Here is a 12650-nt window from a genome sequence, read left to right as displayed (position 1 = left end):
TTTGCTCTAATCATCTCCTGCCAATCTCCATCCTCGTTCTCTAGCCTCCAAAGCCATTTGCACAAAAGACTTATATTTTTTATATCTAAATTAGTAACTCCCAGGGCACCCTGATCCCTAGGTTGGCACACATTAATCCAATTTACCAAATGATATTTACGCACATCCTCATTTTCTTGCCGGACCAACCGAGCTCGGAAAGAGTCAAATCTTTTACCCACGCCTTTCGGTAATCTAAAAAAAAAGCATGTGACTGGGAATGCTACTCATGCAGGTTTCTGCAAAGGAGATTTTTTTATTATGACAAAAGTCAAAAGCCGGCCCGTAACTTTCCTCTGCACACGACCCGACCCGTCTCCTCCTCCAGCCCGGCCCAACGGAATCTCCTCCCTCGCAGCACTACCAGTCCACCGCCGCCGAGCCCTAGAGCTCCGTCCCGCCGCGTCGCCGCTTAGCGCAAGCACCACCGGACCGGCAGCAGACGAGGGGCGGCCGGCGACCTACTTCAACGGAGCGCGGACGGAAGGTGAGCCCCATCTCCCCTCTGCCCTTCTGCCCGTATACCCCAGGACAGCAACGGCCATCTCTCTCGGCTCCGGCCGAGGCTCCTCCATGCCCGGCCGCAGCCCACGGTGTGCCCCCTTCCAATTCTTCGGCGCCGCACGACCTTCTCGCTCTCGCGATCGATTCCCCCTAACCAATTTCGGCTCCCCTACAGTGGGAGGCAGTTCTCGCCACCACCTCGTCGAGGAACCTCGCTCGAGAGCTCGCCATGTACAGAGAGATATGGTTAGAGATATATGATCAGCGATACTGATTTGAGATCTCCGTGCTGGGTTTTAATTAGGAGTGCCTTTTTATTCCCTATTTGTAGCCAAACCAAACGACTAACTTCGAATATTTTGTCAAACAAAAGGCTGACCAGCTATGTGATATATAAACTTCCTTATAAATCATCAATTTCCTCGTATTTCATATGCTGTATCGACCTCGATAAATGGCATTTATGGTGGCCCTTTTGACACAGACAACAATATCCATCCACAGAGTGATTTAGCGTTAAACATTTGCAAATGGGAATTTTCTCAACTTTTAGCTTGTATTTGAAGATGGAACCATGCCCTGATGCTTTTGCTTATCCATCTCCTAAGGTTTCTACATCTTCCATGGCGCTCGTGGTGATGTGCGGGCAGCCGTGCAGCGGCAAGTCAGAGGCTGCAGCTTGTCTCGCTGCCGCTCTTCGCTCCTCCGTGCCTGATGTCACTGTCCGCGTCATTGATGAGTCATCGCTCCATCTTGGACGCAATGAAAGCTACAAAGGTATTGTCGGTTTTTAGTCTTCATGTCTTCTCTATGCTACTGTTCAATTCATTTTTATTGTTCTTTTACCATCCGCTTATTTCTGCCAACCGATTTTGTGCTTTTCTTTCTTAGATATGGTTGTGGAGAAAAACTTAAGAGGAGTTTTGAGATCAGAAGTTGATAGGTCCGTGTCACGGGATGGCATAATCATCGTGGATTCTCTGAACAATATTAAGGTGATGACAGTACTGTGTCCGTAATTCTATTGCTGCAACTTGCAATCACTACTCCACTCTCAATCAGTAATAGAAGATACAAGCAGTACCGTATGGTTATCTTCTTTATGTATGTTTTTGTTGTACTTGGCACAGTGTGATCAGGGAAAAAACTTAACAAAATCTGGTCCCCTCCCTGTGCTATGGTTTTTGGAACCACTCAAGTTTAAGAATTACAAGCTCAAGTCCATCGTTTTACATAGTAAAAAAATGTCAATATAGCTCAGTTTTTGTTGTTGTTTCTTGAGCAGTTACTATGTAAACTGTAATATGAAGTAGATTCTGCAACTTATGTTGTACTATGTTAGAGGCGTGATGATTTTTACCTATAATATGCAGGGGTACCGATACGAGCTTTGGTGTCTTGCGCGTGCTTCGGGAATAAGATATTGTGCGGTAGGCACTTGATGTCCTGTTTATTGACTGTTGCATTCATTTTACACATAACAGGTTTACACTAATATGAGCATAGCACAATGAAATGATGATGAGATGGCATCATGTGTTCTCTAAGTATTGTTGTTGGTTAGATAGCAATAGAAGTCAGGTAGTAAAGAGGCAACCAGATAATCATAAATGCCACATAATAATGGAGCTAACACGAGCTAATTGATGTGATTCATGACTGGTGATTGGTGAAGACCCACCGACATTAAAATGTCAGTTCAGAAATTAAGTTCTCCCTCCGACCCATATTACTTGTCGCTCAAACGGATGTATCTAGCATTGAAATACGTCTAGATACATCCATTTGAACGACAAGTAATATGATTCGGAGGGAGTACAACATGGGAAATTGGAGGGACAGACCTTTATAAATAAGATGTATTAGCAAAGTGATCTTAATTTTTTTACCTGATTTGCAAACCATGATTATGTCCTACACAAAGTATCCTATTGAAGAGGGTGCATGTAGAAACTATTGGCCAGTTTACTGCGCTTTTGCACCATTTAATATTGTAAATGATATAATAGCAAGTGATTTCCATCATACTTCATCTTTTATGTTTCAGTTCTTTTGTGATACAGAAGTGGACCATTGTAGGGATTGGAACGTCAAGCGTCAGGAGAAAGGAGAACCCTCATATGATAGCAATATGTAAGATATTTCTCTCGTGGCTCTTGTCGACCTGTTTGCAAAATGTAATACCTCTTACGAATGAGATATATGCTGCACAGTTACTTTGTTTGATCTGATTTCGAATTCATGTATATATATATATATATATATATATAGTTGGCATTTTTATTTCAAATCACTGAAATATTTGATAGGTTATGGAAGGATTTGCTGTTGTATCGGGTTTATGGGGAAAGTAATGGACTCTTTGTCTCCTTCAGTTTACCGAGCAGGTGCCATTGCTCTCATGATTTCTTCTGTTTTCACAGATTTGAAGATCTGGCAAGGAGATTTGAGAGGCCTGATAGTCGTAGCCGCTGGGATTCCCCTCTTTTTGAATTGTTTCCATCTAGAGGTAGTCAAATACAGTAGCTCTTATTTTGTCTAATTATTTTATTTTCACAGCATGCGTGATCTGAATCAGTACTAATATTTTCATGGTATATCTAATCTTTGTAATTAGTATCACATATGTCTAGTAGCTTATGCATTACTCACCATAGTAGATGTTCTGTCCTTCTATTGTTCTATAGTCCCTATTGGTTGAACCCACAATATTTATTGCTTGTTATTGTCGAACACTCATAGAAACTCATGCTCATGTGATTGGTTGAATTGGTAATTATTTTAGTTAATTACTCCCTCCGTCCCATAATATAAGAGCGTTCTTTACACTACACTAGTGTCGAAAACGCTCTTATATTGTGGGACGGAGGGAGTAGTTTATTGTCAGACAGAAAATTCCAGGCTTCTTTTCACAATCCTTTCTATCCATTTTTATATTGGTTACACAAGAATTAGTACCACCCAAGAAATGGTCACTATACTTGCCTAGTGCTCGCTCTCTACTTCTTTACTTCCTTAATTGTCTCATTATCCCATTTGATCGATCTGTTTTATCTACTGTTTTCAATAGAGGAAATTGTGGAATCTTCCCCTGTTATTGCTGAGGCTGTATCATATTTGACTAAGAAAGTGGATTCGAAAACAAGAGATGTGAAAGTTCTCCAGCCTACAATAGCTACTCAGTCTGTAAGTATAAATGTTTTTCTAACAAAGAATTTTTTGTATACATCATTGATTGACTACAACTGCATGGTCTTCCAATACATAAACAATTCCAAAATTATTTGGTACTCTGTTAATGCCTGCATGAATTTGGTGTGGTACTATATATTGCAGCCAAATACAAGAACATATTAAGGAAATGTAGTTCCTATGCTTTTTTCCCATGTTACACTATCGGTGAATTTGGTTAAAGCTAAGCTGGCCTATCCAGTCTTTCATGTGCTAGTGTTGGCTTAGCTGTTGCCTCTAATCTGAATAATCTTTTGAAGGTTAGTTATGTTTTCCTAGACAAGCACTAAACTATGTGGTAAGTAGTTACGGAAGTGCTGTTCATGTGATTCTTGCCCACGAAAGCGAGCTGGTTTGTCTCCCCATGCAGCTAATTTTCTATCCATCCCAGGCTACGGTGCCTAAAAGAAATTTTGCTTGCTCCAAATGCAGAACGGTGCCGGGCTAGGCTAGGTTTTTTTTTTGCTTGAAATCCAGATGAACCATATCTCAAACGAATCCTGTCAAACTCTGAATACTCCATGATGCAAATGCAAAAACAATTAAAGTCTTCCTACTATTGTGCAAATACTGTGTATTTCCAACCTGCAGTACTGTTCCATTCATACTGGATCTCCTGTAGATTTATACAAATCCTGACTTGATAATATTTTAGGTACGGACTACTGAGGGTAATTCGCTCTACGAGATGGACAAAGCAACACAGGTAACTGCAGTTTTCCTGGCTGATGATATCTAGTCCCAGGAAATGTAGCAACTTTTTTAGAAGGAGCTGCAAACCTGTGATATGAACTGCACTTTGCAGGAGGTGGTCAGTGCAATTGTGGAGGCACAGTCTGGTGGTCTTGGGCTTGCCATGAATAAGATTTCTCTTGGAGCCGACTTGCCAACTATATCCTTTACTGTTTGAGCAATATGCTCTTAGCAAATTATATTATTGCAGGAGTTGTAAATAAAATATATCCGTCTTTGTGCATATGTAGGCTATGTTCTGTATGCACAACATGCCATGCATTCTTTTTCAAACTTGCAAATGACTTTTCAAACACCAATCAAGCAGACTAAAAATTCTGAGGTAGAGTAGTTTTCTGTCTCATGGTCTCAATCTGGAATTGGATTCATCTTTCTATATTATTGTTTTGCCATAAGATAATCAAGTGAAGGAAACCACCATTCGTTGGATATTATCATTGTGCGGTGAGATCCTTAACTGACTTTTACATTAATCTTCGAAGATCGGTTGGCCTGCCTGAGCTACGGAGCCTCCGACGCACGTTCATCAAGCTGGCAGGGCAGTACAGCTTGAGCGGGCGACCCCCACCAACAGATGCCGACAGCGCGAAGAGGATGTTTGTTGACTACTTGAACCGAGAAATCGGTGGGTGATTCTCTGATGAGTAGTCCTGCCTATGATGTACTAGTTCCCAGGTGACAAAATGCAGGCGCTGGTAGCGTTTTCCCCTGCCATGCTCCTCATCTGGCTTCTTTCGGGGCTTCCAAGGAGATTATTTTGCCTCGCATGAGCTTCGCCACAAGTATTCATAAATGGCATGCCGCTGTGTAATTCTGTAGCTCCTGTACCACCCAAATAGTTTTCGCTGGTGTTTGCAACTTTTAAAGTACACAATTTGGAAATATTTACTGAATCATTTATGTAGCGGCTGCAACTTGTTACAACATATTTGAAAACCGGCTCCAGATTAGTGTTCTTTGTTCTGCTATAATATCCTAAGCTACTAGTCCAACTACCTTCTTCTGTTGATAATGGGAGGCCCTTCAGATTTAAAAAGAATAAATCTGATGTTGATTATGTCGTGCAGAAAAAATAAAACAAAACAAAAACAAAGCTGCTGCATACTTGCAGCATATTAGGAGAAGCTCTGGTTTTAGAATATCCATGACCGGACAAAGACAGAGAAAAACATCCAATCTCTAAATACCTCAATCACAAAGACAAGAAACTATCTCAAGCACTGAAAGATACATTAAAGTCTAAACCACAGAACAAGAAGCACCTGTACTTTCCACAGATCAAGAAGCACCTCTATCCCTTGTATGCTGCTTGCATAAAACTTCCTTTTTTCCATCGAAATATCACAAGCATCGAAAGATGCATTAAATTTTAAATCACACAAGAAACACCTATATCCTTTTTGCTACTCGAAAAAGTTTCTTTTTTCTTCCAGATAACTGCTACATGGAAATATACCACAAGCAATTCCCTTCTACTTCCATTAGTTTACAGGTTTATCCAAGTTAGAGCTCTCTTCATGATTGGAATCATCTTTGTCGTCATCATCGGCCTGGATTCCTCGGGAAGCGCCTTGGATCATCTCATCATCGACTCCTGCAAACAAAATCTTCATGTTTAACCCTCAACATTACCCACGGACAAACGGGTAAGCAAGGAGGATATGTACCTTCAATGAAGGACTCGAATTCATCGCCCGGTCCTGCTGATGGGGTCCAGTTGAATGGTTGACTAATCTCCATCCAGTTTGGCTGCTCCGTCGGTCCAGAGAACAGTGCAGATCTATCCACCACCCAGTCATCAACTATGTCTATGTAGTCTACCGAGATTGGATCAAATGCATTCGCCTTGTATTGTTGCCTATGAACAGTTATACATAGATCAAATCACTTGTTGCATCCATGCTTTGCTAGTTTTTCTATTTTTATTCTCAGAATAACATGTCATCGATTAAAACATTCTATGTAACGGGGATTTGGTTACCTGTTTTGTAGCCGCAGGTTGCATTGAACAAAGGTGAGATGATGCATTCGTTGACGTTCAAAAATATTCATTCTTTGGTCATGGAGTGGTTCGAAAGGAATGTGTGTCCGATCACACCCTTTAGCGCTGCAGGTTTGACTGAGGATACGTACTGCCAAACGTGTTAAATTCGGGCATGCTCCGCCATACATATACCACCACTCAGCTGCAAGATAATACAACATGTTAAGATCAAAGTATCATCAAACAAACTTGATGCTTTAACAAATGGAGCGTGGAAGGTTGGTTCAGAAACCTCATGCTTACAGGAATACTAGTATAATTTAGTCAATCAAGTAAAAGTAAGTTCAATACAATCTGTAATTCTGTATAGTAGTACTAACCAGGAGGTAAAGTACGCCGGGCTCGGATAGCCATTTGCCTACGAAAATCCCCAGCTGCCTCGCTCCGATACATGTTAAGCTCCTTCTGAATTTTATCTTGGATTTTGACATCAGACACCAGCCTTTCTACACAGTCTAGCATTCCTGAGAAAATCTCATTCGATATGTTATCTCTAATTCCGTCAAAAAACAGTGGATTTAGGAAGAAACCAGCTGAATGAAGCGGTCGCTGCATGTGCTTGTCCCATCTCTGGTCAATAATGTTCCAGTAAGGCATATAGTCGCTCTTCTTCAGTAGCTCTTTCTTGATTGCTGCTTTGGCTTTGTATAATCCAGCATAAACATACCCCATAGCAGGCCTCTTGTTGCTACCTACCAGCTTAAGAAGATGCACAAGTGGTTCGGTGGCACGAACAACTAAGGCACATGAAGACCAAAATTGCGAATTGCTAACAATATTGCTCACTTCTATCCCTCCGGGTATCTTTGGCAGCAGGCAGTGTACCCATTCATCTGAACTGACCATGGCTTGCAAATCTTCCTTCAGACTGTACATGTTTTTCAGTGTCACAAAGTTCATAGCAGCACGAGTCTCTGCAGGAACTAGCAGATCCTTCCCCTGTAGATGTTTCTTCATCAAACTCAACGCAAGAGCACTGCTGTACAAAAATCCAGTGATGGTCTTTGCATTGCTAATGATCTCACTAACTGCCACCGCCTTGCTGAAATCTTCAAGCATACCATCGATGCACCGGAAAGTGCATGGAGACCAGAACAGCGTAGGAAATGTTTCACCTAACCTTTTCCCTGCGGCTGCATGAATCTCAGAGTTCTTTGTGATCACCTGGACGACATTTTTCTCTCCAACTTCCTCAACAACACTCTTCAGCAGCTCAAACAATGCATCTGATGATGTGACGATATCCGTTGCATCGACCGATTTCAGAAACATGGTACCTTCAGGGCAATACACAGAAAAGGTCATCAAGGTCCTGCCTTTGTCAGTCGTCCACTCATCGGACAACACTGAGCACCCTGTGCGGGCCCATGACCCCTTGTAGAACTCCAACTGAGCCGTCACTTCGCCCAGCGACTTCTTCAGAACACAGCCGCGGAAGTCATGGTACGAGAACACCTCGGGCCTCCCTCCCATGGACGCAATGGCGTCGACCATCGGCTGGAAATGCACGGAATTCACCGCCTCCAGTGGCACACCGGCGTCATACAGAAACCTGCCGACCGCCATGCAAACCTGCTCCCTGTCCGAGCCAGCAGCCGGATCGGCATGCCTCGACGACGGAGGCGCTGTTGCTGTCGCATCGAGCGCCATGATAGTCTGGTGAGGAGGCTGCGTCTGGGGGGCAGGAGTAGCAGGCTGGAGGGGCTGCTGCTGGGCCTGCGGAGCAGAAGCAGGAGCGCGCCTCACCGTCAGCACCTTCTTCCTCCTCTTGGCAGCACCCCCGCCGCTCCACCCCGTCTGGGACAGCGGCGTGTCCTCGGCGCGGGGGGCCTGGCTGAGCGGGAGGACGTGGATGGGGCTGGCCAGGTCGGCGTTGGAGGCGGAGGGGGAGGGGGATGGCGAGGAGGCCGGCGGCAAGGCGGCGGGCGAGGGGTCGGCGGAGGCGACGGCGGCCATGGCGGCGGCGAGGGCGCGCTTGCGCAGCTTCTTGGCGGCGACGTCGTCAAGGCTGCGGTGCATGAGGGCCTCGACGTCGGCGGGGACGTCGGGGCAGCAGCAGGCGTTGCCCGGGCGGCGCGCGAGGTGCTCCTTGAAGCGGTGGATGCCGCCGCCGAGGAAGTGCTTGCCGCAGTAGACGCACTTGAGGCGGTCCCGCCCCGCCAGGCGCACCATGAGGCAGTGCTTCCACGCCGGGTCGTGCTTCTGCGCCCCGATCGGCACCACCACCTCCATCCCCTCGCCCTCCCCCTCCGCCGCGTCCTCCTCCTCCTCCTCCGCCGCCTCGTCCCTCGTCACCGCCAGCGCCACCGCGTCCGCCGCCGCCGATGACGCCTCCGGCTCCGGGGTCGCCATCCGCCGCCTCCCGCCCTGCACCAGGCATCGTCAGTCACCGAAGAATTAATCCCCAAAAACTTCGCTCCGGACGAGCTAATCCCCGGCCAGGCGGTGAGGAATTAAACCAGGCGAACCAACCAGGGAGAGGACGAGCCGGCCCTGCGGGGAGGGGGAGAAGAAGAGCGGGGAAGAAAACTCACCGGGTTTATTTTTGTTCTCTGTGGTCTGTCGGCGAATCGGCCGGCCGGCCGCCACGGAATCGGCGGAAGGAATCTGGGGCGAGATGGGGGGCGGGGGGAGAAGAAAACCAGGGGCGGAGACAGAACAGGAGCGGTTCGGTTCCGATGGGGTCGATGGACTAGGGTTAATCTCTCTCTTCTCGCGTTGGGCTGCTTGGTTGGCTCGGCCGACCGGGCCAGGCGGGCCGATGCCACGAGTCCCCCGTGATTGGGCCGGTTCGTTGGTGAACAAAATCCTTCCCTCTCTCTTTCAGTTTCAGGCATGTCCAATGTCTCAAGAGAAAAGAATTCAGACATGTTCAGTATCTTTCAACCCCAAAAACTTGAAGTAAAACTGTACTACTCCCTCCGTTCCTAAATGTAAGTCTTTGTAAAGATTCCACTATAAACCGCGTACGGATGTATATAGATGCATTTTAAGTTTATATTCATTCATTTTGCTCCGTATGTAGTCCGCCTAGTGGAATCTCTACAAACACTTATATTTAGGAACGGAGGGAGTAGAAGGAAGCACACGCCTTCTCTTCTCTTCTCTTTCCATAACAAACTGCAGCCCTACGAACCAAGAACAAAAACATTCTGCAAAACGCTCGATCCGTCGCCCCACCGGAAAGCTCTACCAGCTAAATTACAACATCTGGTAGTACCTACCATTACCGCCATCGATCCGGGAGAACAGCGGACCTCCATATGAACACCGGGTTGGTACCGATCAAGGTGGCCGCAGTTGCCCCCGTCGTATGCAGCCGACAGGCAACCGTTCAGCTGAGCCCAAGCTCCTTCTTCAGCTGCTCGAGGACGGACTCTATGTCGGACACGCCATCGTCGGAGCTGTTTGTTCCTTTCTTGTCACCCTGGGCATTTCCGCCTTTCCCTCCAAACTGCGTGTACGGATCGTTCGCGTCGTCTTCCTCGGTGCTCGAGCCGTCGATGTTCAGTTCGTTCTCCAGGAACTCAACAAACTCCTCACCAATCGCCTACATGAGCAGAAATAAATATAATTTGCATGAGCTACACCATAGGCCATAGTTACCAGCTGCAACGTTATAACTGTTCTTCTAGCAAGTGGACATTTTGCCATCTTTTTCCAAAAGTAAAATTTACAATGTGCACCAAAGTTGCCCGCCAAGATAACTTACTGACAGTTCTTCCCACAGGCTGTTAGGTTTCTGCTCTGAGTTCAGGCCAGCCTCCCAGTTCTGAAATTCTGTTTGCAGGTCTTTAAGGAAATCCCCTGCAAAACCAGAAACCAAGTGGCGTCAGCAAAATGGACATTTTTTTTACCGATCGATTAAACTTGTTACATCTGCATAACTATCTTATCTACCGGCCGATTCAAAACTGCAATAGGAATTGAATCTACAAGCAGTTCCTTAGTACTCGAAAACTGCAATGACATGGCACTAACACTAGCAGAGTGTACCACCGCATCAATGATCAACCAATGGTCAGAGAACCATTTCAGTTCACTGACCAGCATAAAATTCCTAGCCCCAGAATAATATACTACTAATTTGTTAGAGCAGAGGAGGAAGAGAGGAGATTTCAGTACCAAACCCATAGAAATCCTCTTCTGCATCAGCTGGCTTGCTGCTCCCGGGAGACCACGAAGAATCAGGGCTGCTGCTGCTGCTGCTCGCGTACTTGGATCGGCTCTCCGAGTTCATCAGCGTGTTGTAGGCGTGCTTGATCCTCAGAAACTTCTCCTGAGCATTCGCCTGCAATGAAGCAGAGCAAAGCATCCCTTAGGGTAACAGTACTGAATCTACTTCCATCGCTGAATCCTGCTGCCTGGATGTGAAGAGGAGGGGAGCGCCGCACCTCCTTGTTGACGTCCGGGTGGTACTTGAGCGCGAGGCGCCGGTACGCGCGCTTGATGTCGGCGGGCGCGGCCGACGGCGCCACGCCGAGCACCTCGTACGGGGACTCCCTCCTCCGCCCTCCGCCGCCGGCGCCTGCGCGCACCCGCACGCTCGCCCGCCGCGTCCACCGGGAGGAGCTGGGGCCCGAGCGGAGGGAGGCGACGGCGCGGAGGAGGGGGAGGAGAGGAGGCGCCGTGCTCGGAGCAGAGCGGTGGAGCGAGGGAGGGGGGAGGAGACGCGGGGCGGCGACGGCGGCGGCGTGCACCGACAGCGCCATGGCGGACGGATTGGGGTTGCGGGGCTCGCGGGCAGGCCGCTTCGAGTGGCGAGCGGCGAGCGGCGTCCCCCGCCGTCCAGATCGACTGGCGCAGAGGATCCAACGGCTGTGCTACAAGCTGATGATGAGTAGCATCCTACGTGGCTTCGTGGCTGCTTTTTAGTGCAAACTGTAAATTTAATTTAGCTGCCCTTTTTTTATCAATAGTACTCCCTCTGTTAAAGGCGTTGTAGACATTTCACAGCATGTAACAGAAGGAATAGTTTATTTCACAATAATATACAATTCAGAGGCAAGAGATCCTTAATACAAGGGTTCTTTATCAAGTCATTATACCTTATCAGTCAATCAACAACTCTATATTTCTATGCAAAAAACACTGATTTTTGTTTGAAACAAACTTCCAACCGACCTTTAAAGACTTAATTTTAGAAATTAAATGGCCATCAACTAAGCGATCCAGACCTGACCCGGAGAGGCACGAGAGGGAAGTCGAAGAGTAAGACTGCACCATAACTGGTAGTCTAGTATGCCGACGAGCCAACGCCATACCGATCAATAATGCATGCATCTCCACTCTGGCCCTAAATTCACTATTTTACAAGTTATCACTTATTTGAGATATTTTTTAGGTAATCTTGACAGCTTAGCTGGTTAGGATCCTATTGTTTGAGATCCTATAATATGCAAGACTCCTGTATAAGTTATCATCATGAACATCTTAACCATACACACTACTAAGGAAAAGCTTATACACAGGATCTTACCAGCAGCGAGTTTTAAATTAAGCCGCTGCTGCAATGTAGCAGTAGCGCGCTCTCGCAAAACTCGCTGCTGAAATAAACATAGCAGTAGCGCGCCTCCTCTAAGCCGTGCTACTGCTATAATTCCCACGACCCCGCCGCGAAGCTAGTTCTAGTAGCAGCGCGTTAATTCGGAGCGCGCTACTGCTAGGTAGTTTAGCAGTAGCGCCTTTACCTTTAGAGCGCTACTGCTAAAACTAGCTAGCTCCCACCCCCACGCTCTCCTCTATCTGATCCACACTCACACTCACACTCACTCCATCTCCCACTCAACCCCCCCGCGCGCCGGTCCTTCCCCGCCGGCCGCCGTCGCCCCCGCCAGCCGCCATCGCCTACCCCTCTTCCCTCTGTGCCGCCGTCAACTCCTCCTCCTCCTGGACTCGGTACCGCCCTCCTCCTCCGTCCTCCCTCGACTCACCGCCGGCCGGCCCCTCCTCGCTCCGCCCTTCCTCCTCCGTCCTACTCTCTCCTCCCTCCTCCAGTCGCCCCTTCTTCTCCCTCCTTCCTCCTCCTTCCACAACCCCTCCACCCTGCTACATTTTGATTTAGTAGGCTAGTTCATAT

General features: G+C 47.1%; 3 protein-coding genes across 4 annotated transcripts; 1 reads left to right on the top strand and 2 right to left on the bottom strand.

Annotated features, from left to right (window-relative positions):
- Positions 1-322: 322 nt before the first annotated feature.
- Positions 323-5472, top strand: LOC123114031 (protein KTI12 homolog). The gene is made up of 10 exons (XM_044535383.1): positions 323-526; positions 1152-1320; positions 1435-1538; positions 1917-1973; positions 2591-2676; positions 2967-3052; positions 3614-3729; positions 4430-4480; positions 4580-4666; positions 4996-5472. The coding sequence occupies exons 2-10, from the start codon at positions 1167-1169 to the stop codon at positions 5158-5160; spliced, it is 906 nt and encodes a 301-aa protein (XP_044391318.1). The 5' UTR covers positions 323-526; positions 1152-1166; the 3' UTR covers positions 5161-5472.
- Positions 5473-5707: 235 nt separating this feature from the next.
- On the bottom strand, positions 5708-9366 carry LOC123114030 (uncharacterized). 2 transcript variants are annotated; one of them, XM_044535381.1, is made up of 5 exons: positions 9106-9366; positions 6892-8938; positions 6509-6713; positions 6195-6385; positions 5708-6121 (listed from the first exon to the last, which is right to left on the bottom strand). In XM_044535381.1, the coding sequence occupies exons 2-5, from the start codon at positions 8921-8923 to the stop codon at positions 6009-6011; spliced, it is 2541 nt and encodes an 846-aa protein (XP_044391316.1). In that variant the 5' UTR covers positions 8924-8938; positions 9106-9366; the 3' UTR covers positions 5708-6008. The 2 variants fall into 2 exon arrangements, with proteins under 2 accessions (XP_044391316.1, XP_044391317.1); XM_044535382.1 differs by lacking the exon at positions 9106-9366 and having other exon boundaries at positions 6892-9011.
- Positions 9367-9645: 279 nt separating this feature from the next.
- Positions 9646-11358, bottom strand: LOC123114032 (dnaJ homolog subfamily B member 8). The gene is made up of 4 exons (XM_044535385.1): positions 10966-11358; positions 10697-10862; positions 10284-10378; positions 9646-10121 (listed from the first exon to the last, which is right to left on the bottom strand). Exons 1-4 carry the CDS (start codon positions 11281-11283, stop codon positions 9906-9908), a joined length of 795 nt encoding a protein of 264 aa, XP_044391320.1. The 5' UTR covers positions 11284-11358; the 3' UTR covers positions 9646-9905.
- Between the last annotated feature and the right edge of the window lie 1292 nt (positions 11359-12650).

The sequence above is a fragment of the Triticum aestivum genome, chromosome 5B, assembly GCF_018294505.1.
Source record: "Triticum aestivum cultivar Chinese Spring chromosome 5B, IWGSC CS RefSeq v2.1, whole genome shotgun sequence".
In the NCBI taxonomy this organism is placed as follows: Eukaryota; Viridiplantae; Streptophyta; class Magnoliopsida; order Poales; family Poaceae; genus Triticum; species Triticum aestivum.
Note: the sequence above shows the minus strand (reverse complement) of the source record. Positions and strands in the feature narration are given on the sequence as shown.